General features: G+C 38.7%; 1 protein-coding gene and 1 long non-coding RNA gene across 2 annotated transcripts in view; one reads left to right on the forward strand and one right to left on the reverse strand.

Annotated features, from left to right (window-relative positions):
• The first annotated feature begins 10,476 nt into the window (after nucleotides 1-10,476).
• Nucleotides 10,477-12,623, forward strand: LOC121950261. Its single transcript, XR_006106315.1, has 2 exons — nucleotides 10,477-11,639; nucleotides 11,990-12,623. It is a non-coding gene; the product is annotated as an uncharacterized LOC121950261 (long non-coding RNA).
• A 58-nt stretch (nucleotides 12,624-12,681) lies between these two features.
• The window catches only part of LOC121950260 (polypeptide N-acetylgalactosaminyltransferase 18-like), a 161,762-nt gene continuing 152,047 nt past the window's right edge, over nucleotides 12,682-22,396 (reverse strand). Inside the window, exon 11 of the mRNA XM_042496204.1 lies at nucleotides 12,682-12,991. Within this exon, the coding sequence (XP_042352138.1) occupies nucleotides 12,845-12,991 (147 nt within the window). The 3' untranslated portion in view covers nucleotides 12,682-12,844. The remainder of the gene's footprint in view (nucleotides 12,992-22,396) is intronic.

Here is a 22,396-nt window from a genome sequence, read left to right on the forward strand (position 1 = left end):
CAAAGTAAAAGCTTTCATTTCCACATTTTATTATCTCATCTTGTTTGTACGAATCCACTTAGAAGTCCATTTCATACCTGCCTCAGGACTCGCCAAGCTGAAGTCATGTTTGCCTATCTGCAATGATAGCTAATACTTTGAATTTTTATCTCCCCTCTACACACAGAAATGGAATAAAAATGTTAGTATAATGTATTCTTGAGCTGCCTACATACGACCCGCAGGAAACACGAAATGAGAATCCTCGTGCGAAATTTAATGACGTCTGAGATTTCAATGTCATTCTGTCCGGAGTTCTGATCGTTTCCTTGCTGAGCATAGGTTTCATCCAATTAGAAACAGGAGATTGGTCTTCTTTTTCTAGCCAGGAGAGCTTTCATTTCCACGCTGAAATATTGCTGATGTAGCATTTGCTGCTTAATCTGATAATCAGATCCCCAAGGACTCCAGTCTCCTGCCGTCTTTTTCTTGTCTCCCATGGACCCTTAATCCTCCTCTTTCATGCCCTCTCCTTCTCTTTCTGCAGCCTTTATCTTCTCCCTCTTCCTACTTTTCTCCCCCTTTTCTCCCCTTTCTTTTCCTCCCACCCGTCATCACTGCCAACAAAGACAAAAAGCTAAGCTCTTCTAATGCACCTGTTTGATGGACAGGCACAGGTCCAATGAAGCGTTGCCCTTAAATTAGGCCTCCGTGGTCACCTGGCAACGGTGTTAACGAAGTGTACCCTTCAATTAAATCTCAGCAGTTGCTCAGCAGAAGCGTGAGCCAATGAGGCGTGAGCAAAGGTTGACGCTGCATCATTACCGCGGCCCTGGAGTGCCTCGCCGGCTTTAATCACTCACTCTCCGTTTAGTGCTACGCTGCTGCGTGGATACGTGTGTGTTTATTATTGTGCATGCTCACGGCTCATTGCACGAGCCAAGTTTACAGCCTTTGATGTTATGAGAGGCTATGAGACTTGTTTATGAGGTGTTCATAGTAACTCCCCCAAACAATATAGGTGGCGAGATTGAGCTTTTATGGCAAGTCATCCATGGAAATGCTTTATCGCTTATAGAGACAAAGCGTGAAGCTGTTTTGATGTCTGCTCATGCATCGATGTAATCCTTTAAAAGGAGGCACTGCGTTAAAGGATGGATTCCTCTTAGTGTAGACACATCCTCTCTATAATGGTATCTATTAAAGAAAAGGGGGAGGCGGCAGGGGGAAGTGAATTAAAGAGAGGAGGTCTGAGTGAGGAGGAGTGAGAGCGAGGAGGAGGAGCAGCAGAGAGGATAATGAAAGAGTGTGAAGGAGGGAATGAGTGGGAGAAGGAGAGAGTCCATCCAGCTCCTTGTTGCTGTAACGAGACGGCAGAAAGCTGCCTGGAGGTGATAATTAGTGTTTCCTCAGAGGCCGGAGGCTGCAGAGGCCCACACATCTGCCCCCGGTGTAGCTCCACTACAGAGGACAAACTGCACCAGAAAGAGTTGATTGTTTTTCTTCAGTCTGCAGCGTTTTCCCCGTAGCATTCAGACCGTCAGGAGAAAATAAAGTCCTCCACTGAGCCCCAGAGACATTTTTACGGGGTTAGCATCTCTTTAAAGCACTCATGACGGTTTTGGGACATTTCAGGGGTGAAGGAGAACTTGAATCAGACTTGTTTTTTAAAAAAAAACCCAAATTCATTCAGATTCGCCCACTGAGCAATTTAATGTTGAAAAGATGTTTATTAAATGTCTATTATATTTCTAAACATTTGGATGTATTCATTTTTTTATACCTTTAGATTTCAGTTATACAAGGTTGAAAAGTGAACGGTTAGTAGACGTCGAGTCTTAGCTTGTATAAAAGAGTAAACAGCATCTGTTTACATAAACAATCAGAGTGTAAACGCAGGTTTATGCAGCACTTTTGTTCATTATTTGTATGTATTTTTGAGTGCGGCATGGTGGTGTAGTGGTTAACACTGTCGCCCTACAGCAAGAAAATTTCAGAGCTCAGGTGCTTGCCATGTCTTTGCAATGCTAATTAGCTCATACTTGTTCATGCACGTTATTTAACGTCCCTCGACTCATCTGACTCAGCATGTCGGATCAAATACGTTATGTGGAGATAGAATCATTTTTATACTTTTGTTATTTGGTTGTTAGTGTTGTCAGGGTTTTACTGTACATCGGCCCGTTATCGTTATCGGCTGATTTTGGCTTTAAAATGAAGTATCAGAACTGACCAACACGCTTTTCTTATTTTGCACAATGAATGAATATTTCATACACTGAAAATCATTTTCATCAGAAACTTAATAATCACTAGAATTAGTAGTTTAAAAAAGTGAATATATCGATAACGGCCATATTGGCATTTTTTGTTTTCTTAGAGTATTTTAAAGGTATATTTTCTTTAAAAATCCCTAAAACTACACCATTTATCACAGCCAGAAACTGTAAAACAGAAATTATCCTTCGATTTTCTGACTTCTGGCAGTCTTTAAACTTACTATGAGGGATGCTGGACTTTTGTTTGAACACACTTTGAATGTGATGTGTTGCCAAGCAAGGGGTGCAAGAAAAAAAAGGGTTCAGAAATCATGAAATCATGCAAAAGTGTTGAAATTTTGTCCATGACAATGCCTGATATTTGTATCACTCCTTGTGGATGTTGATATTATGTTTGTTTTATGCATATTCCTACGTATGGGTGTATGCTTCATTTATTTATATTTGTTCTTCTTTCTTTTATCGGAACTACACATCAACCAGACATAGCTTTTTTTGCTCGACTGCTGCATGTGACTACAAAGGGTAAAAAAAAACGACACATCACATCAGTCCCAGTTCCTGGCCCTGCTCCCCGTCTCTGGTTGACGCCTGGGCCAACCCCTGTCCCAGCCACTGTGCCCTCCCTGTGTATATACCTTCGTGTTTCCCTTTGTTCGTTGTCAGGTCCTGCTGCTGTTCACCTTGCACCTGTTCCTGAAGTATTCCTGCCTGTCTGCACCCATGTGCCTTCTTTGTTCCTGGTATGTTTGATTAGGTTTTCATTATATTCTATATATATTTTTTAAGTTTTACAACATACTATACTGTACTGTTTTCGGCCAATTTTTCGACATGCTATATCATGATATTTTTGGCTATGTTTTCAACTTAGGATTTCAGCCATTTCTTCGACATGTGAAAATTTGACATGAAAGCTGAAAACAGCATAACATAGCGTGTCGAGACATGCCCTAGCATAGAATGTTTAAAAACAAAAATCAACCAAAAACACCATACTACAGCATGTTGAAAAAACAACCAAAAATACCATACTATAGACTGCCAAAAAAAGTCAAAATATGACATGTCCTCCAAACAGCTAAAACCGCATAAAATAGCGTGCCGAGACACGCCATAGCACAGAATGTTCCAAAAACTGTCAAAACCATCATATAGCATGTCAAAAAAAAACAAAACATGGAACACAAACACAATAGTATGGCGAAAAATGTCAAAATATAACATGTCAAAACAACAGTTGAAAAACACTTAAAATAGCTTGCCGAGACACGTCATAGAGGAAGAGAAAGTTTCTAAAACAGCAGGAAAAAAACCTTAATATAGCATGTCCAAAAAACTGCAAAAAACACCAAAAGTATAGGATGGCGAAAAATGTGAAAATATGACAGCTGAAAACCACTTAAAGGATTTTCGGGCTGTTTCAGATGTTTTTTCAACACTGTACACCATAACATGCCTCTACGTGCTATACTGAGTGGTTTTCAGCTGTTTTTGGGACATGTCTTTTTTTGCATGTTTGAATGCAATGGCGTGTCTCAGGATGTTATTTTATGCTGTTTTGAGGTGTTTTCAGCTGTTTTTATGACATGCCATTTTTTGACATTTTTGCCATACTATAGCCTGGCTTTTTTGGTGATTTTTTCGACATGCCGAATTCAGGTGTTTTTGATGTTTTTTTGCAACACTCTATGCAATGACGTGTCTCTGCACGCTATTTAATGTTGTTTTCATCAGTTTTTAGCAGTTTTTTGGAAATGTCATTTTTGGGCATTTTTGCCATACTATAGCCTTGCTTTTTTAGTCTTTTTTTCGACATGCCGAATTCAGGTGTTTTTGGCGTTTTTTGCAACATTTTATGCTATGGCGAGTCTTGGCACACTATTCAATGTAGGTTTAAGCAGTTTTTAGCAGTTTTTTGGAAATGTCATTTTTGTACATTTTTGCCATACTATAGCCTTGCTATTTGGTGATTTTTTAACATGCTATTTTTTGGGTTTTTTTGCATATTTGAATGCAATGGCTTGTCTCAGGATGTTATTTTATGCTGTTCTGAGGTGTTTTCAGCTGTTTTTATGACATGCCATTTTTTGACATTTTCGCCATACTATAACTTGCTTTTTTGGTCATTTTTTCGACATGCTGAATTTCGGTGTTTTTGGCTGTTTTTTGCAACATTCTATGCTATGGCGCGTCTTGGCACACTATTTAATGTAGGTTTAAACAGTTTTTAGCAGTTTTTTGGAAATGTCCGTTTTTGCCATATTTGCCATACTATAGCCTTGCTTTTTTGGTAATTTTTTCCGACATGCCGAATTCAGGTGTTTTTGACGTTTTTTGCAACATTTTATGCTAGGGTATGTCTCTGCGCGCTATTTTATGTCGTTTTCATCAGTTTTTAGCTGTTTTTTGGAAATGTCATCTTTTGCCATTTTTTGCCATACTATAGCCTTGCTTTGTTGTTCTTTTTTTCGACATGCCGAATTTGGGTGTTTTGGGCGTTTTTTTTTAAACATTCTATGCTATGGCGTCTCTTTGCACACTATTTAATGTAAGTTTAAGCAGTTTTTAGCAGTTTTTTGGAAATGTCATTTTTGGACATTTTAGCCATACTATAGCCTTGCTTTTTTGGTCTTTTTTTCGACATGCCAAATTTGGGTGTTTTTGGCGTTTTTTGAAACATTCTATGCTATGGCGTGTCTTGGCACACTATTTAACATAGTTTTCATCAGTTTTTAGCAGTTTTTTGGAAATGTCCGTTTTTGCCATATTTGCCATACCATAGCCTTGCTTTTTTGGTATTTTTTTCTGACATGCCGAATTCGGGTGTTTTTGGCATATTTTGCAATATTTTATGCTATGGTGTGTCTTGGCACACTATTTTATGTTGTTTTAATCAGTTTTCAGCAGTTTTTTGGAAATGTCATTTTTGCCATACTATAGCCTTGCTGTTTTGGTCTTTCTTTTTGACATGCCGAATTTCGGGTGTTTTTGGCGTTTTTTGCAACATTCTATGCTATGGCGTGTCTTGGCAAACTATTTAATGTAGCTTTAAGCAGTTTTTAGCAGTTTTTTGGAAATGTCATTTTTTGCCATTTTTGCAGTACTATAGCCTTGCTTTTTTGGTCATTTTTCCCCCGACATGCCAAATTTGGGTGTTTTTGACATTTTTTTTGCAACATTCTATGCTATGGCGTCTTTTTGCACACTATTTAATGTTGTTTTCATCTGTTTTTAGCATTTTTTACAAATGTCATATTTGGACTTTTTTGCCATACTATAGCCTTGCTTTTTTGGTCATTTTTTCGACATGCCGAATTCAGGTGTTTTTGGCGTTTCTTTCTTGCAACATTTTATGCTATGGCGTGTCTCTGCACGCTATTTAATGTTGTTTTTATCAGTTTTCATCAGTTTTTTGGAAATGTCATTTTTTCCATTTTTGCCATACTATAGCCTTGCTTTTTTGGGTCATTTTTTTGACATGCCAAATTTGGATGTTTTTGGCGTTTTCTGCAACATTTTATGCTATGGGCGTGTCTCTGCACGCTATTTATGTAGTTTTTCATCAGTTTTTAGCAGTTATCAGTTTTCATCAGTTTTTTGGAAATGTCATTTTTTGGACATTTTTGCCATACTATAGCCTTGCTTTTTTGGTCATTTTGTCAACATGTTATTTTTTGGGTTTTTTGGGCCTTTTTGGATGTTCTTTTCAAACTGTATACCATAACATGCCCCGACACGTTATGTTGATGGTTTTTTCAGCTGCTGTTTGGACATGTCAAATTTTTACACTTTTGTCATACTATAGCGTTGTTGTTTTGGTCATTTTTTTGCCATGTTATTTTAGGGGNGTTTTTGGGCCTTTTTGGATGTTCTTTTCAAACTGTATACCATAACATGCCCCGACACGTTATGTTGATGGTTTTTTCAGCTGCTGTTTGGACATGTCAAATTTTTACACTTTTGTCATACTATAGCCTTGATGTTTTGGTCATTTTTTGACCATGTTATTTTATGGGTTTATTGGCTGTTTTTGCATGTTAACACTGTACACCATAACATGCCCCTACATGCTACACTAAGAGGTTTTCAGATGTTTTTTAGACATGTCAAAGTTCAACAATTTCGCCATACTATAGCATTGCTTTTCTGGTGATTTTTTTCAACATAGTATTTTTGGGGATTTTCGGCAGTTTTCGGAATGTTTTGGAATTTCACTACTTTATTAAATTACATTCTTCTACAGAACATACAAAGTGGTTTTCAGCTGTTTTTTTGGACATGTCAAATTTTGAAAACATCGAAAACATCAATTCTATAGTATGGGGAAAAAAATGACCTGTCCAAAAAACAGTTGAAAGTCACTTAAAATAGCCTGCAGAGATACGTTATAGCAGAGAAACTTGCAAAAATAGCCCCAAACACCAAAATATAGCTTGTCGAACAAAACACCGAAAACAAAAATACTATAATATGGTGAAAATGTCAAAATATGGTGTGTCCAAAAAACAGCTGAAAACCACTTAGTGTAGCATGCAGAGGCACGTTATGGTTAGGGTTGTTGAAAAAACATCCAAAAACAGCCAAAGACCCATAAAATAGCATGTCGAAAAATGGAAAAAAGTAAGAAAAAAATACAAAAATTTGATGTCCAAAAACAGCTGAAAATCACTTAGCATAGCATTTAGGCGCATGTAATAGTATACAGTGTCGAAAAAACATCCCCCAAACCCATTAAATAGCTTAAGAATGCCCAAAAAAAGCAAGGCTATAGCATGCCGAAACACGTAATACCAGAGAATGTTGCAAATACAGCCAAAAATGCCATAATATAGCATGTCCAAGCAAAAAATCCGAAATCACTAATACTATGGTATTGGGAAAAATGTCAAAATATGACATTTCACAAAACAGCATGAAACTGCCTAGAATAGCATGCCAAGATATGCCATGGTATAGAATGTTGTCTGCTTAAAACACCAGAAAGAAGACGCCTGAAAATACCATACTATAGAATAGCGAAAAAATGTCAAAATTTGACATTTCCAAAAACAGCTGGAAACTGCATCAAACAGCGTGCCGAGACACGCCATTGCACAGAATGTTGTAAAAACGGCCCACTATCAGTAGTAGCATGCTAATAGCATGGTATCCAAAATGTCATAAAAATGATATAGTGAAGGAAGGCATTAAAAATATCATAACAGAAAGTTATGCTAAAGTATGGCATCAAAAATATCATGAAAGAGTTATTGTACAGTTTGCCTTTAAAAAATATATTATGCTCACAGCGAACAAATACATCCAGTGGATGTTTTTGTTCATATATGACAATAGTTAACACAAGAGAGTTGTCATATATTAAAAGTGAAGTGAATATAACTTTGATCTGTAACACAGTGAAACCCACCTACATTTTTATAATCACATTACTGTAAATCTTTTGCATAGAATTTTCCACCCTCAACGCCGTTAGTGCCTTTGTTATCATGAATCATATTAAGCTTCCATGTCTGTTTCATTTCCTCATTGTAAAATGGAGCCATAAATTGTGAAATGTGTGAATTCCTGTATGTGTGTGTGCATGCAAATGATGACTTTTATGAGACAGTGGGAGAGTAAACAGCAGCATTACTGGGATTGATGTGAGTGGCGCTCAGAGAGTGCCATCTCATACATGTTTCATGATTTCAAACTCCAAGTTCAGCAGAGAGGCACACTGAGAAAAATGCCTGTGCTCCCTTTCAGCAACTTGGATCTTTGTATAACATTTAGTCGAATCAACAAACAACTTTTTAAGGGCTGAATGAGAATTCAGTCTTTCCTTCTAAACGTGAAATGGACAAGTTAAAAATCTGTGAAATGTCCAAAAATCATAAAAACATCCTGAAATCAGATAAACATACTAAAACTTTAGAAACATCCAAAAATCCAGGAAAAGTACTAAAATCCTAGAAACCTTTTTAAGTCCAAGAAACATCCCAAACTCCCAGAAATAGGTTACAATCTGAAAAATGTCCTAAATTATCTCTCTGATATCCTAGAAATGTCCTAAAGTTCTAAAAATGTCCCAAAATCATGGACATGTCCTAAAATATAAGAAAAAATCCTAGCAATGTCCTTAAATCCAAGAAATGTCTTAAAATCCAAGAAATATTCTCAAATCCTGGAAATGTCCCAAAATCTGAGAAATGTCCTCAGATCCTAGAAACACCCTAAAATCCAAGAAATGTGCTTAAATCCTTTAAACGTCCTAAAATCCTAGAAACTTCTTAAAGCCCTAGAAATGTCCCCAAATCAGAGAAACATGTTAAAATCTGCAAAATGTCCTACATTAACTTTTTGAATCCAAGAGAAGTCCAAAGTTCTAGAAATGTCCCAAAATCCTGGAACTGTCCTAAAATCTTAGAAACAAAAAAATGTCCAAGAAATGTCTTACAATCCGAGAATAATTCTCAAATTCAGAAACATCCTAAAATATGAGAAATGACCCAAAATCCGAGAAATGTCTTAAAATCTTTTAAATGTGCTAAAATCTTTGAAACACCCTGAAATCTTAGAAATGTCTTTATAATCTGAGAAACGTTCAGAAATCCTAGAAATGTTCTAAAGTTCTAGAAACCTGCACGGGGCCGCTGCGACTGGCCCCTGGCCTGCTGTCATTTTGCAGAAGTGGCCCCCAAACAAAGCACGATGATTATCGCGGCCTGAAGCAGAAATATGTTGAAAAAGAATAAATCATCAGGAGTTGTCACAACATGTCTGTGTGTGTGTTTATAATCTACCGTGTGACGACGTTAACACTCACTGTGCCGGATGTTTTGATCATTGACTTAACATTCACTTTTAGCAGAGCTATAAACAAAACAAGAAGCTCACACAGGAAAAGTTAGTCCATTATCATTTTTTACTATTGGTATTTATAAATATCCAGTTTAAACACACTAATAAAATAGCTTGGACATTTTCATGACTTCATAAATTAACAGCTTCCCAAAAATTGAGATACTCTTAAAATTTCAGGATCTACAAACCTGAGCCACAAAAGAGAACTGAAGATCAACACAAGGTTTGGTAACATTTTGCTACACAGTAGCCGATAAAAGACACACACCTCCAGTCCTCCACAAGTTACCACTGCTCCGCCACCGCTGCGTTACTGGCACCTCAGTGGGCTGTGATTGGAAAAGAAAAGTTTAGAATACATAATAGCCAGATGAATAATGAATAGGTTCATCCTGTTTTTGTGCTGAATTATTGATGGAGACTGTTGAACGCCGGGGCTTTGAATAATTGGGAGATTGATTGCAAAACAGTGATATTTAATTTAAAGCTTTATGACAGTGGGTAGCTTTTGGAGATCTTAAAATGCAGAGCAAATGATTCAGCAGCACTATTATGCAAGTGTCAAATCAGCAAAAGCAAAATGTATTCATACATAAAACAAGCATTCAGACGCTCCAGTAGCTCAGTCACACAGGCCTCGTCTGTATTGACTTAGAATTGCTGCTTAATTCTGTGCCGACGATGGGCAACTTTAGGCACAGAGAAAAATGTGCATGCACATAATACAACTATATTTTGCTGATAAATTAGAACCAAAGTTTTTTTTTTAATTTTAAGTTCTCTACATGATTTTTGTTTGTGCAAAAATTGTCCAAACATGTGCTTTGACTTGAGACACATATTTCATTTTCAGACCCACATAATTGTCTAATACTGATTATTTTATAACTCCTTTTTGTATGCTCATAAATTATAGTTTGTGGAGAAATTATTATTATTATTATTATTACCACCGAGCAAAGAAAACATTCTTTGTGTGATAATAATTGATCTCCAATATGTCTTTTTTCTGTGCTAAAATTGTCCCGTTGTGCACTCAAGATTGACAAATTAACCCTTTGACACCTGAGCAAACTGAAAAAGTAATTAGCAAAAAGTACAAATAAAAAACATAACAAAAAGAAACTAAAAACCAAGGAAATTACCTGGAAAATGCTTATAATAATTATGTGAAATGATAAAATTCATAATTGTGATAATTTTAGAGGCAGCTTTTTTCCATCTTTTTCTTTTTTCCCTAGACATTTTCCCTTGCTTTTTAAAAATCATTTTCTAAATCTACTAATTTTTTGCAATTCATCTTGCCAAGTTGCTCATTGCCTCTTTCTTTGTCTTTTAAAGAAATTGCACAAATTTGCTCGGGGTTCACGGGCTTAAATACTTGTGAAAGGCATCTGAAAGCGGCGCAAGAAAAGCTCCAGGTTTCAAGGGGTTAACGGTTACACGTCTTTTGGTGCAAGATTTCCCAGGATGACTGAATGAGGAGAAAAAGGAAAGTACTCTTCTTCATTAGTTCAAAGGTTTGCACGCTCCCCATGGTTAGTTGTCGATTTGAGAGGTGTAGAAATGCTAGTTTTCCTCCACACAACCCTCTTTATTGAATTATTGCCTGGTGAATACCCATGATTCAGCGCTTTAAATGAACAAAGCAGCAGCAGCATCTTAAAGGAAAAATCCCTCCTTGGATGCTCGTCCACTGTCACATATCATCCATCTGTTATGGCTGATATAACATCCATCTGTTGTGTTCAATCCATTCATTTTATGCCACCCATCATCTGATACTTCTGATCAATCCCCAGGCTGCCTTTTAACAACCCACACAGAACGGGTTTGACCTTGCTGCAGCTGTGTAGGTGGAGGATGTAATGACAAGCTGCCTGGTCCCCTCTCAGGGACCGCCTCCTAAGAAGACGTGCGTCTTTCAGAGGACTGAATGTTAGCAGGCTGTACCTGCACCCCCGCCTGAACTGAGATGACAGAAGATTCATCAAAGACTCAGTGGGAGGTCTTCCCCTAAATGACTGTATGCGTCTCCTCTCTCCTGCTGCTGTGGGATTTTTTTCACCTACTCCACCCTCACCTCTCTCCACCTAGCCACTCCTCTTCATCGGCCTCATCACCTCCACCTGCTGCTCCCAGCTGCTCCTCATCTCCAATCAAGCCAGTATCTCAGCAGCAGCCTCACTCCACTCACTCTTTTCCAGATTCTCTTTGCTTCCATGCCTGACCTTCCAGCACTCACTCTCGGACTGTTTTCCTGGTTTCGACTCAGTTCGCTTGTGACCACCTCTCCTCGTCTCTGCCTTCTTTAAACCTAACAGCCTTCTGTCTCCGACCACCAGTTGTGTCAGTACCTCTGGTATTTATTGTTCTGATGGTAGGTCAGTTTCCCCGCCTGTCCTTGTGGATCCCGCTGCCTGCTCCTACAGGATTCGTCTGCTCTGCTGCCTGCCGCCAACTCTGCCTCCTCCTCGACCACGAGCCCTGCCTGCCTCTCTCTCGAGTCCCCACTTTTCCCACTAACTCCCTGCTGTAAGTGTTTCTCTAACTTACCTGATACATTCACCTGCCAGTCCACTCCACAGTCAAAATTTCCCCACTCCAACTCTCAACTATCACCTGTGAACGTGAGCTCACCCTAGTCTCTCTACGAGCTCTGCTCCACCCCAGAACTGATAACTGTCCCTACTTACCTGCAACCTGATTATACTCACCTTTGCCTTGTTCAACCTGCCAAAAGATTAAATAAAGGTCATTACCAACTACTCATGGCTGCATTTGGGTCCTACCACACCCCGTTACAAATATCAATGCTGCATGAAGCAAAGTTGTGTCATGTATGGTATTTCAGGAGCTTACAAATCTAAAATCTTCTTTTTCAGATTAATCTCCTGCTCTGTCCATGGATGTGGCGCCTGCCAGCGTGACGGACAGCCCTGCTTCTAATCAATTTAATTCCAAAGCACACTCTGAAACATCTGAGGGATGCGGTTTCTATCACAATGTCATTTTAAATCATCGGCCGGTTATTCTGTGATACTAAGGAAATCTGCAGCGTCTGTCCTGCCTAAAGTCACACAGTAATAACTTGAAATCTGTCTCCTTCACGTAATTTGTGTAACAAATCAGTCGGTTTGCGTTGTGAAATAGCTCGATTTTTCTGCTGCACGTTCAGTTGCTCCTCTTCATTTCTCCCTCTGCACACAAACATACTCGATTTGTTATGGTGATTGTGCAATGGGACTGCAGGTGTACAAACTCCTATCATAAAAGGTGGACGGGGACCCAAAATATCGCTCCTGCAATAACCAGAGTGCTTACATGATTTCATGGGCCTGTCCCATGGAACATGGGGCTGTATTTCTCATTTCAGTGGCAGACTGGGACATTTTAAGAGCCCCCTCTCCATCTGTCAGTGTCTCTGTTTCAGGTCATTTGTATAAAATGGATATTAGGTTACTGATGGTCCGTGTCTGTTTGAAGCCCATCTTTTCCTATGATTCGCCTAAAAATAGGTCCAGCATTGAAGCTCAGTTTTAGGACGAGTAGTTTGCAGCTTACCTCAGCATGTTAGCCCAATTCTGATTGGACTCTATTTGTTTTTTTTTTTTAAATCCACCTGAACTCTGTGATGGTGGATCTGGGTCATCAGGGAGTTACTCGCTCGAGCTCTCCCCTTACTTACTCGATTAGTCCATCACAACCAGGGTGTTCCAGTAGCTGCCTGGTGTCAGTGTTCACTGTGGCAGGACAGTCAGTATGTTAGTGATGGTCCATTTCTGATCTGTGCAGTCCTGAATGACCAGCTGGTAGCTGAACTCTGACTGTCTGCTCTCCACCAGCTCCAGACAACGCTGAGACTCCATGTTCTGGATGGAGCCACCCTGAAGGGAAACACGGAGAGAAACGATGAGTGAGATTTACAGTATGTAAAAGTAAAATAATGCATGAGAGAGGTGAAGAATGTCGCTCTATTTGGGTGTTATGTTCCCTCAGCCAAATCCATTATTTTCCCATCTGAGTGCTTTCAGGGGCGTAGGTTTCATTTTAACATGGACACATTAGAGTTCAAGAGGTCCTTCTCTCAAAAAAAAAAATCTGAGCAACAAACACTTTTCCTGCATTCTGTTTTTTCTGCACCAATTTATGGTGGAAATGTCTTCATGTATGTGAAGCAGGTGACAATTCAAAAATAAAATTCAAATGGAATCTAGCTTAGTGAGGCTTTAAGGCATTCTGCATTGATTGAAATTATTCTCCTGTGGATCAGCTTTTAATTAATGCTAATGTTGCTTCTTATCTAAACCAAAACTAAACCACTAAAAAAACTGCAAACACCCATGAACATCTAGCTTTTAAATGCAAAGAGAATGAGTACGATCGCATTCACACCTTGGTCAAATGACTCTGCAGTATTCACAGGTTTTTATCGCCTCTGGCTCCAATCCGCTTTGATGGGAAAAGAACACCCGGGTGAACGCGGTAATTTCAGCTCCTTAACCGCCTAGATGCAATGATGCACCATCACTAATTATGTCCGCCTCCTCCTAAGCAGCGCTAAAACATTATTCCAAGTTAGTCTGTGCCGAGTTTAAAAGAGACTTTCAAATAAGAGATATGAAGAGAAGAACCTGCTGCTGTCCACTGTTTACCGGCTCTCTGGCCTTTCCGTGGCGTTGCTTGGACACACCAACAAAACCACCCACATAAACAAAGGCAGACTCGTGTGGTGAAGCGATGAGTTCACTGGCAGTGGGAATATACTATATTGCCTATGTTTAGCAGGTTTACTCATGTTTGAAAAACCTGTGTGCATGCGCTAATTCTGGTGGAAAAGTTGTGTAAGGCTCTCAGGCTTTCTGTTTTGCTTTAAAGTACTTATTCTCCTGTAGATCAACTTTTAATTGATGCTAATGTTGCTTCTGATCTGCTGGATGTGTTAAATAAGCAACTTTTACCTCTGAAAGGTTTGCTAAATTAACTTTATCAGGTGATAATGTCAGTGTTGCTGTCATGGCTTGTTTGTGCTGCCCCCAAGTGGCCAAAGAGTTTAACGGTAGATTTAAAAACAGGAATGAGGCAAAATGAGACATTCGGTTCCTCAACTAGAATAGAATAGAATAGATTACCTTATTGCCAAAATGCACAACAAAATCCAATGCATCTCTTCTCAGTGGTACAGGGTAAAAAGAAAAAGTTAAAAAAGAACTGCAATTATTTACACAAAAACAACAGTAATTAATAGTAATAAATAGTCAGCACTTAGCCTAATAATGGCACCTGATAATTAGACTCGTGTACCATTATGATCTGAACACTGAGGAAAATTTTAACCAGATATTTAAAAACAAAAACAACACAAATTTGAAGAACTCAACATCCGAATAGCTTAAGAGATTGCATGACAAAGCTGGCTTGCATAAATTATACTTTTTATTCACACATTTACTTGATGAGTGACCCTGAAAGTACTCCGTCACTGCAGTGTGGACTCTTGCCCTCCTTCCACTCTCATAAACTGCTTCTAATTTGTGATTACAGGCTGTGAAATTCAAAACACAAGGTCAAATATTTAGTGGCCATGTCTGAGAGATGATATGCCTCTGCAGTATTGCTGTAAACCGGCTCATAATTTTTACAGCATGCACCCAGCAGCTGGCAGGATGCATGCTGCAAAAGATCCAGAAACTCAAATCTTAGTTAAAAAAAAAAGAGTTATTGGCTGTTAAACCACTGATGCAGAGAATACTGACACACCCGGCAGTGTCTGTTGACACTGTGTATGCGGTTGCAAACTTCAGATGTGTAACTGCAAACCTTTGATGTGTAAATTCAAACCTTAGATGTGCAACTCCAAAATTTTGGATGTGTTTCTGAAAACCTTAGATATGTAACTGCAAACCTTAGATGTGTAACTAAAAAGCTTCGATGTATAACAGCAAACCTGATGCGTAACTACAAACCTTTGATGTGTGACTGCGCTGTTTCACCAACGTCCTGAAAAACGTGTGTTCCTGTCCCAACTTTCAGAATAAAATCAGGGCAAATATGATAAAATACTGATTTGTTAAATGTGTTGTAACTATGTGCCTTATTGAGAAAAAATATGCAACCATATGCACAATTTATCATACTCACAGATTTAGGGACAATATTTTTGGTGTGTATGTGCAGATTTTTGTTGTGTGTGTGTTGTTTTCAGTGTGTATTTGGACATTTTCAGTGTGTACATGCAAGGTTTTGTTGTGTTTCTGCATGTTTTTGGTGTATAAATGTACATTTTCAGTGTGCATGTGTATGTTTCTGGTTTGTTTGTGCACACTTTTGTTATGAGTGTGCAGGCATTTAAGTGTTTCGCCCTAAACGGCCTCTCATACAAGGCTTTATGCCACAAATTGAGAATAATTTGTGCAATTAAAAAAAAAAGGTTCACAAAATGTCTTGCACACCCACAGATCTCTTTAGGGATTTAAAAATCATCTCTATTATTTAGATATATTTTACACTTTAAAACATTTCCATTAATTCAATCCACACTTTTTAACGTGTTCACACATTTGAATGTATTAATTTAAAATGTTTATTTTTTTCTATTATTATTTTGCTTTTTACATATATGGTCTTACACAATTCTAAAACTTTTAACCCTATTTGATTTCCATACATTGTATCATTTCATTCCTTTGTATACAGATGTTTTGGCAACACTACTGATCTGATATCTGTGTCAGTAAAGCAGACTGAAGTGAACTAAATTGAGGCAGATGGTGCAGGAATGGAAAATATGTGCATGCATTAGTGTGTCTGTTTGTGTTTGTGTGTGCATGCTGTATTTGTTCCAAACAATGTCACTTTAAATAAGAGGCTTGCTTTACTATCACTTAATATGAGCCTCAACCTCTCCACTGTGTGTTTGTTTGTGTGTACATCTTAGTTTCTTGAACAAAAGGAAAAGGCTGGCACTGAAACTGGGTCCTTAGTTATGTGGCACGAACACTGATATGTTCTAATAAGCCTGAGCCCTGAGAGAGACTGAAACACACTGGCTGTGGACCTTACAAACGCTGCTTTGCATTAAAATCAATATGCTTTACATCTACACACACACACACACACACACACACACACACACACACACGGGACACACACACACACACACACACACACACACACACACACACACACACACACGGGAATGACCATCAGTAGAGGCTTGAGAGGAGATCCGAGTGTCCCACTGTGTTTTAGTTTTTCTAAACCTGCTGAATCTTGCTGCTAACTCCACACTCTGTGATGTGAGATAAAGTTGTCTACACTACAAAGACAACAAAAAAAAACAGACCTGTGTGTAGCATCACATTCTCCTCGAGGCCTCGACTCACTGAAAAGATATCGATCCTCTCAGCTTGCTTGTCTGTGTGCACAGCTGCCTCTGCACAGAGCGGTTTGCCCACATATCTGCTGGCCTCTGTGTGTGTGTGTGTGTGTGTGTGTGTGTGTGTGTGTGTGTGTGTGTCACTTGTGTGTGTGTGTGTAGGTGTGATCAATAGTACAAAGTGTCCACACTCTGGTGTCACACTCACAAATGCAGCACATACACACACGTACATGATCTCCCACACTGACGCAGAGAAAGAATCCATTTCTGATTTACATATCTGATTAACAATAGTTTACCTCCATTTATGTTGATCAGAAGCTAATCAGTAGTGCACCCTGTTGTCTATTTCAGTTTATCTGTTTTAATTTGTCTTTTCATTTATTCCCTTATTCTGTCTTGATCATGTTTAATTTCATAATTAGTATTATTATTTCTTTGTTTGCTGCCAATCATTGTTTTAATTGTTTTTACTCTTATTAGTTTCTTATTTTTGCTTTTTAATTGTTTCTCTATCTTTTAATTCTGCACTGAATTTGTGTGATCTAAATCTGGCATTATTGTTTGGCTCTTATAGTTATGTTGCCTCTGCAAGAAACCCTTCTTTCTTCTGCTTTGCCTCGCCTAAAATACTTCACGTGAGTGTAAAAACCTTTTTGTAAGCAAGTTTGTGTAGGAACTACTTTCCTTCTGCCAACCAAATCACGGCACAAAAGGAAGCGTGTATCTACTGCACGCTCAGCTAGCATCACTGAGCTATCTAAAGATACAGGTGAGCAGGACGCCATTAATGTTTACATCCAGTGTTGTCACGAGCATGAGCCTCTCGTCCATGAGTAGATGCACGCTTCCTTCTGCTCGGTGATTTGGTTGGTGTCTGAGGATTATTTTGAGTAACCGGGTCATGATTCTGGAAAGAGACATTGCTGGGTGGTTGTTTTTTTGGCACTTTGAGCAGCAGAAGTTGAGTGCTATCTATTCTAGTTAAAAATTATAACGGATAGAAGACAGAAATCTCTACGGCTGATATCCAGATTCATAAATAGCTCTACAGGTAAGAGGAAAAATATGTAGTTTTTTTTTTTATTTTGGGAGTGAACTGCCATTTAAATGCTGATTGTATTTTGGTCTGTTTCATGTTTGTTGGGTAATGGCTTGTTCAACGTTTGTACATCTTTGTACTTTAAATCTTTATCTGCATCAGAGAAAAAAAAATATTGTCAGACTTTACATTAGCAAATGGACTTTCTTAAACACAATCAGGCAACTGCTTTTGTTGTGGACATTACTGACAGCAACTGTCTCACCACCAAGTGCTTATTAGATTCAGAAACCTTATCAATGAGTGACAGAACTGGCACCTTGTTAGAAGAGATGTTGAGATCCTGGAAAAGCATTAGATAGATGAGGTAAGATAAACTTTTTTAAAAAATGATGCCCAGCGGTGTTGCAGCAGCGCAAGGACGGCAATAGAGAAAGTCAAATCAATAAATAATAAGAGGTATATAAAACTTTGACAAGAAAAGAGTCAAAAGGTGGCCAAAACAATCAGATGATGCAGGATTCAATCTGAGGTTAACCACTTTATTTACCATCTACACACTTTCAGAATATTTGTTTGCATTTGGTTATATGAGCCTCCTGGGAAAGCAAAAACATTTTAGGTCCACCCTGACTTTTAAAGATCGTATCTAAGCTACAAAGTCTACAGTTTCTTATTACAGATTTGCATTTCCCCCCAGAAAATGAATGGAGGTGGTAACTGTTTATGGCTCCTCATCAATCAATCACTATAAACTAAGTCAAACAGATACTGACGATATGACATCTTTTTGATCAATATAATTACTCGGTCACAGACTTAATAAACGAGTTCATCAATTTGCTGTGTGAAATATCATTTTCCTACAGAAGACTTCTCATGTTTTATATTACAAAGGTTTATTCATTTGATGTGACAGTGGTGACAGTCATTAATTTAGCAAAGGAGGTCCATCTCTGCTGGGGAAACCCTGCTCATTATGGGTCGCTCTACAGATAAATGCTCCACTGTGAAGACAACTTGCATGCTGGTCTGCTTATACATCTACATAACAAGATACATTAAAGCTGCTAGAATGAATATTTCTATAATAACCACACTCCAAATGATTATGTGTAATGAGAAAAAGGGGTTGCTCATGGTGACAAAGTGGTATGAACACCACTTTACTGTTCTGATGTACTCTTATGGCTCTCATCAGCATCATTTTCAGCCACAGGCAGCTGTTTTCTGTAAGGGAACCAATCTGTACCGATTGGTGTTATCATGATATTATGGTGTACCTGGGTATTCAGAAATCCCAAAGGCATGCTTTTCAATACCATCATAAATACAGATTCTCCTCTTTCTATTAAATGTTTGTGGTGCACAGCGCACACCACCAGAGCTCAGTCTTTGCACTCTACTGGAGGAACAGCCAGCTGAGCTGAAAGACACAGTGACACCTAGTGGTAGAGGGATAAGTTACAGGATTGTAAACAGCCCGTGGCCAGCGTAGGGATTATGATTATCAAAACAGTGGACTTAATAACTAGATTATTAGTGAGAGTACTCAAGATGGTTTAGGTGAGTTTTTTTTGTTTTTGTTTTGAGTTTGAATGCTATTTTATGTTGAGCTAACGAGGCGCTTAAGCCGTGTCAGTCTTCCATGACTGAGAGAAAGTCGAATTCAAAAGGTGGACAGTTGTATTTTTCTGTTTATTAGGGAGAATAGGTGAAAATATTATTTTCTTAACATTTTGTGGGTTTCTATTGTGTATTTATTAGTCTGAATAGCTGACAGTAAGTAGCGCACTTATACTGCCATATAACATATTCCCCGTGAAATTTCAGGAAGGCATGAAGGTATGAGAAATTAGATATTGCCCAAGCCTTATTCCAAACCAATCAATTTAAAGCCATTACCCTTACAGCCGTATTTTACAGCGCTGCATAAAATACATGATCCTCCACCATTTTTCCTGACAGCATGAGCTCTGCAGTATTGGGTTTGACATTTTCATCTCTCACGCTGCCTGCTGCAGTGGGCTGCTGATGGGACATTATAGCAGGAGAGACTAATCATAGTGGACTTCCCTGGTGGCTCCTACTGTATATAGTACAGTGGAGGAACTAAAGATTCACTAAAGTAATCACAATGATCTCCCCTCCTCTGCTGAAAGCAGAGAGTTGGCTTTCTCTAAGTGTTCGACCTCCTGAGTGACTTCCTACAAGTGTACTTAAAAGTCTTTGCTCTCACCTCTTGGCTCCCCTGAGGAGTTCAGCTCAGACTAAGTGTATAGAAGCTGAGGTCGGGCAAATACAAACACACACACACACACACAAAACACACACACACACACACACACACACACACACACACACACACACACACACACACACACAGTCTTGCTTCCACAATCTTTAACATGCAGGCAAATATTTGGCATTTGTCCAACAACTTGTCCTCAGTCGAGCAGGAAGCTCGTCTGTCATTCTGCAGAGTGCAGAGTTGGACCACACTATTGATTCCCTGCTATTAAGGCGGGAACGCTAGTTAATCAGGTGGTGGGACAGCCAGTCAGCCAGGAAGCCATCAGACAGACAGTCAGCGGGTAGGCTGGCCAGTCAGGCAATCTGTCTGCCAGGTGCTCCATCACCACGTCATTCACCTCAAAGGATGTGGTGAGTAAAAACAGCGTGATGACAAAGAGCATAAAGGACTGAAGCATGAAGTGCAAATGCAATTCATATAAAACCTCAACTCGATGAGATTTTCATGCTGAAATGCACCCATTTTATTTTCCTCCGCTCAACTGACTGATTCGTCGATTCCCTCTATTTACCATAATTAAATTCTAAATGACTAATACACTGCATACATAATATAATCCTCCATCTACAGATTGTAACAAAATAACAAAGCAAACGACAGCCCGAAAGATGAGTTTTTCTTCATTTAAGAACTTGATTGGTATATGTACAACACAAATAATGAAGTATCAAGATGGGAATAAATGACAACTACACAGTTGTACTCGTTCAGTGCTGTCACATATGATTAAAATGAAGTGAGAACTGATGTCAGACATTTTGCATTAGAGTCTAATTATAATGGCTTTAGTCATAATGCATGTCTAGTGATTTGACATACATCATGGCACAAGTCATTTTTTAATTACACTGAAAAAATGAGAACTTTGAGAAATCTATAAAATCCCCCGAATGATAGAGAGCCAGAGGACTCTGGCGGTTCTGAGCCTTTACTCTTTGAACCTCTGGCTTGATTTGGGTGTTCCTGAGATACTGTGTATACAAGAATGAGACAGATGGGGTCAGAGTGACCTTCACCTTAGACCACAAAAAATCTAATCAGTTCATCCTTGAGTCCACTTGAACGTTTGTGCCAAATTTAAAAAAAAAAAAAATCCCTCAATGAAAAAAATATTGTGTTCACAAGAATGAGACAGACTAGGTAAAAGTGACTTTGACTTTTGACCTATGACCACCAACATCCAATCAATTAATTCTTGAGTCCAACGTTATGTTTGTGCCAAATTTGAAGAATTTTCCTCGATGTGTTCTTCAGATATTATGTTTACAAGAATGGGCCAGACCAACAGACAGACCAACCCGAAAACTTAACGCCTCTGGTCTTGGCTATTGCTGGCATGGGGGCAGAATGAAATATATGTATTTAACATTATATCCAGTTTTGTCAGGGGTTCCAACAAACAAAATAACCAAAATCTTTGCTATTTCTTCATTCTTGAGGAGTGCCACAGAATTTGGTTTGACTCAGGTGCTGTCTCATGATGGACTGCAATTACCAAGCAGAATAGCAGTGCCCTATTGATTCACCTCACACAGAAACAAGCAAACAAACCCTGACCTCACTCAAATAAGCGGCTCTATCTCACATGCAAGCATCACAAGTGCTATTGTGGTAAATTCATTCATCGCACAGGCTGATTGCAGCACATGCAACTGTACAGCAGCACAGAATAAAAGCCCACTCAAATATGGCCTAAATCCACCTACGAATAAACTGATGAATTATGTAGCCTACTCTGTGCGCTGTGTTCAGCTGCTTCACATGAAAAGACAGCATTGCAAAACACCTCTTACAAAAGTTAATTGGCAAACTTTAGGAACTCATGAGGTTGGAAGTCTGAGGTTTATTCTGCAGAGAATGCATTTCTAAGATATTGAAATCCAAAGATCTGACAAACCACCTGACAAAAAAACATGTAAATATTTAAACCCACAAAAGCAGAAAGCAATATTTTTAAAAAATCAATTATTCCAGTTTGATAGTAAGTCAGACATAGCCATTAAAAGTTTAATTTAAAGAAAACATGAGTTGGCATTTGCAGTGTTGACAAACTCGTAGAAAGAAGCTGTTCGTCTGGGAGCAGTTTTACATAACTGATTATAAAGAATTGAACATTATCCGACATCAGTGAAACTACACTGAGATCTCTCATAAATAGTGTGATTTAAATATAATCTGTCCTGTAATGCAGAATTATCTAATGATACATGAGGAAAAAAAAGTTAAGTACCACCAACAAATCCTCCACCTCAAACAACCACACAAGTCATTTGTTCGTAGTCTTTGATACGACCCACGGGAGTGTTTCCTAAATAAGTTAAAAAAATGGTGGCAGGAGATCAACATGTCCTCAGTTGAAATACTGGTAAGCATTTTAGGTTTGGGTAAAAACACAGCCAGTAACGACATAATTTAATGAGCGTAAGGGTGCCTGTCGGGGGTTGGGGGGTTGGATATGTCCAACAAACCCCAGATTTTCATGTAGGAGTCTGGTGTTTCCTGTCTGAATGTTATGTTTTTTTCCCCCTTTAACCTTACCATGTGCCTTCTTCCCC

Source organism: Plectropomus leopardus, chromosome 11 (genome assembly GCF_008729295.1).
Source record: "Plectropomus leopardus isolate mb chromosome 11, YSFRI_Pleo_2.0, whole genome shotgun sequence".
NCBI lineage: Eukaryota > Metazoa > Chordata > Actinopteri > Perciformes > Serranidae > Plectropomus > Plectropomus leopardus.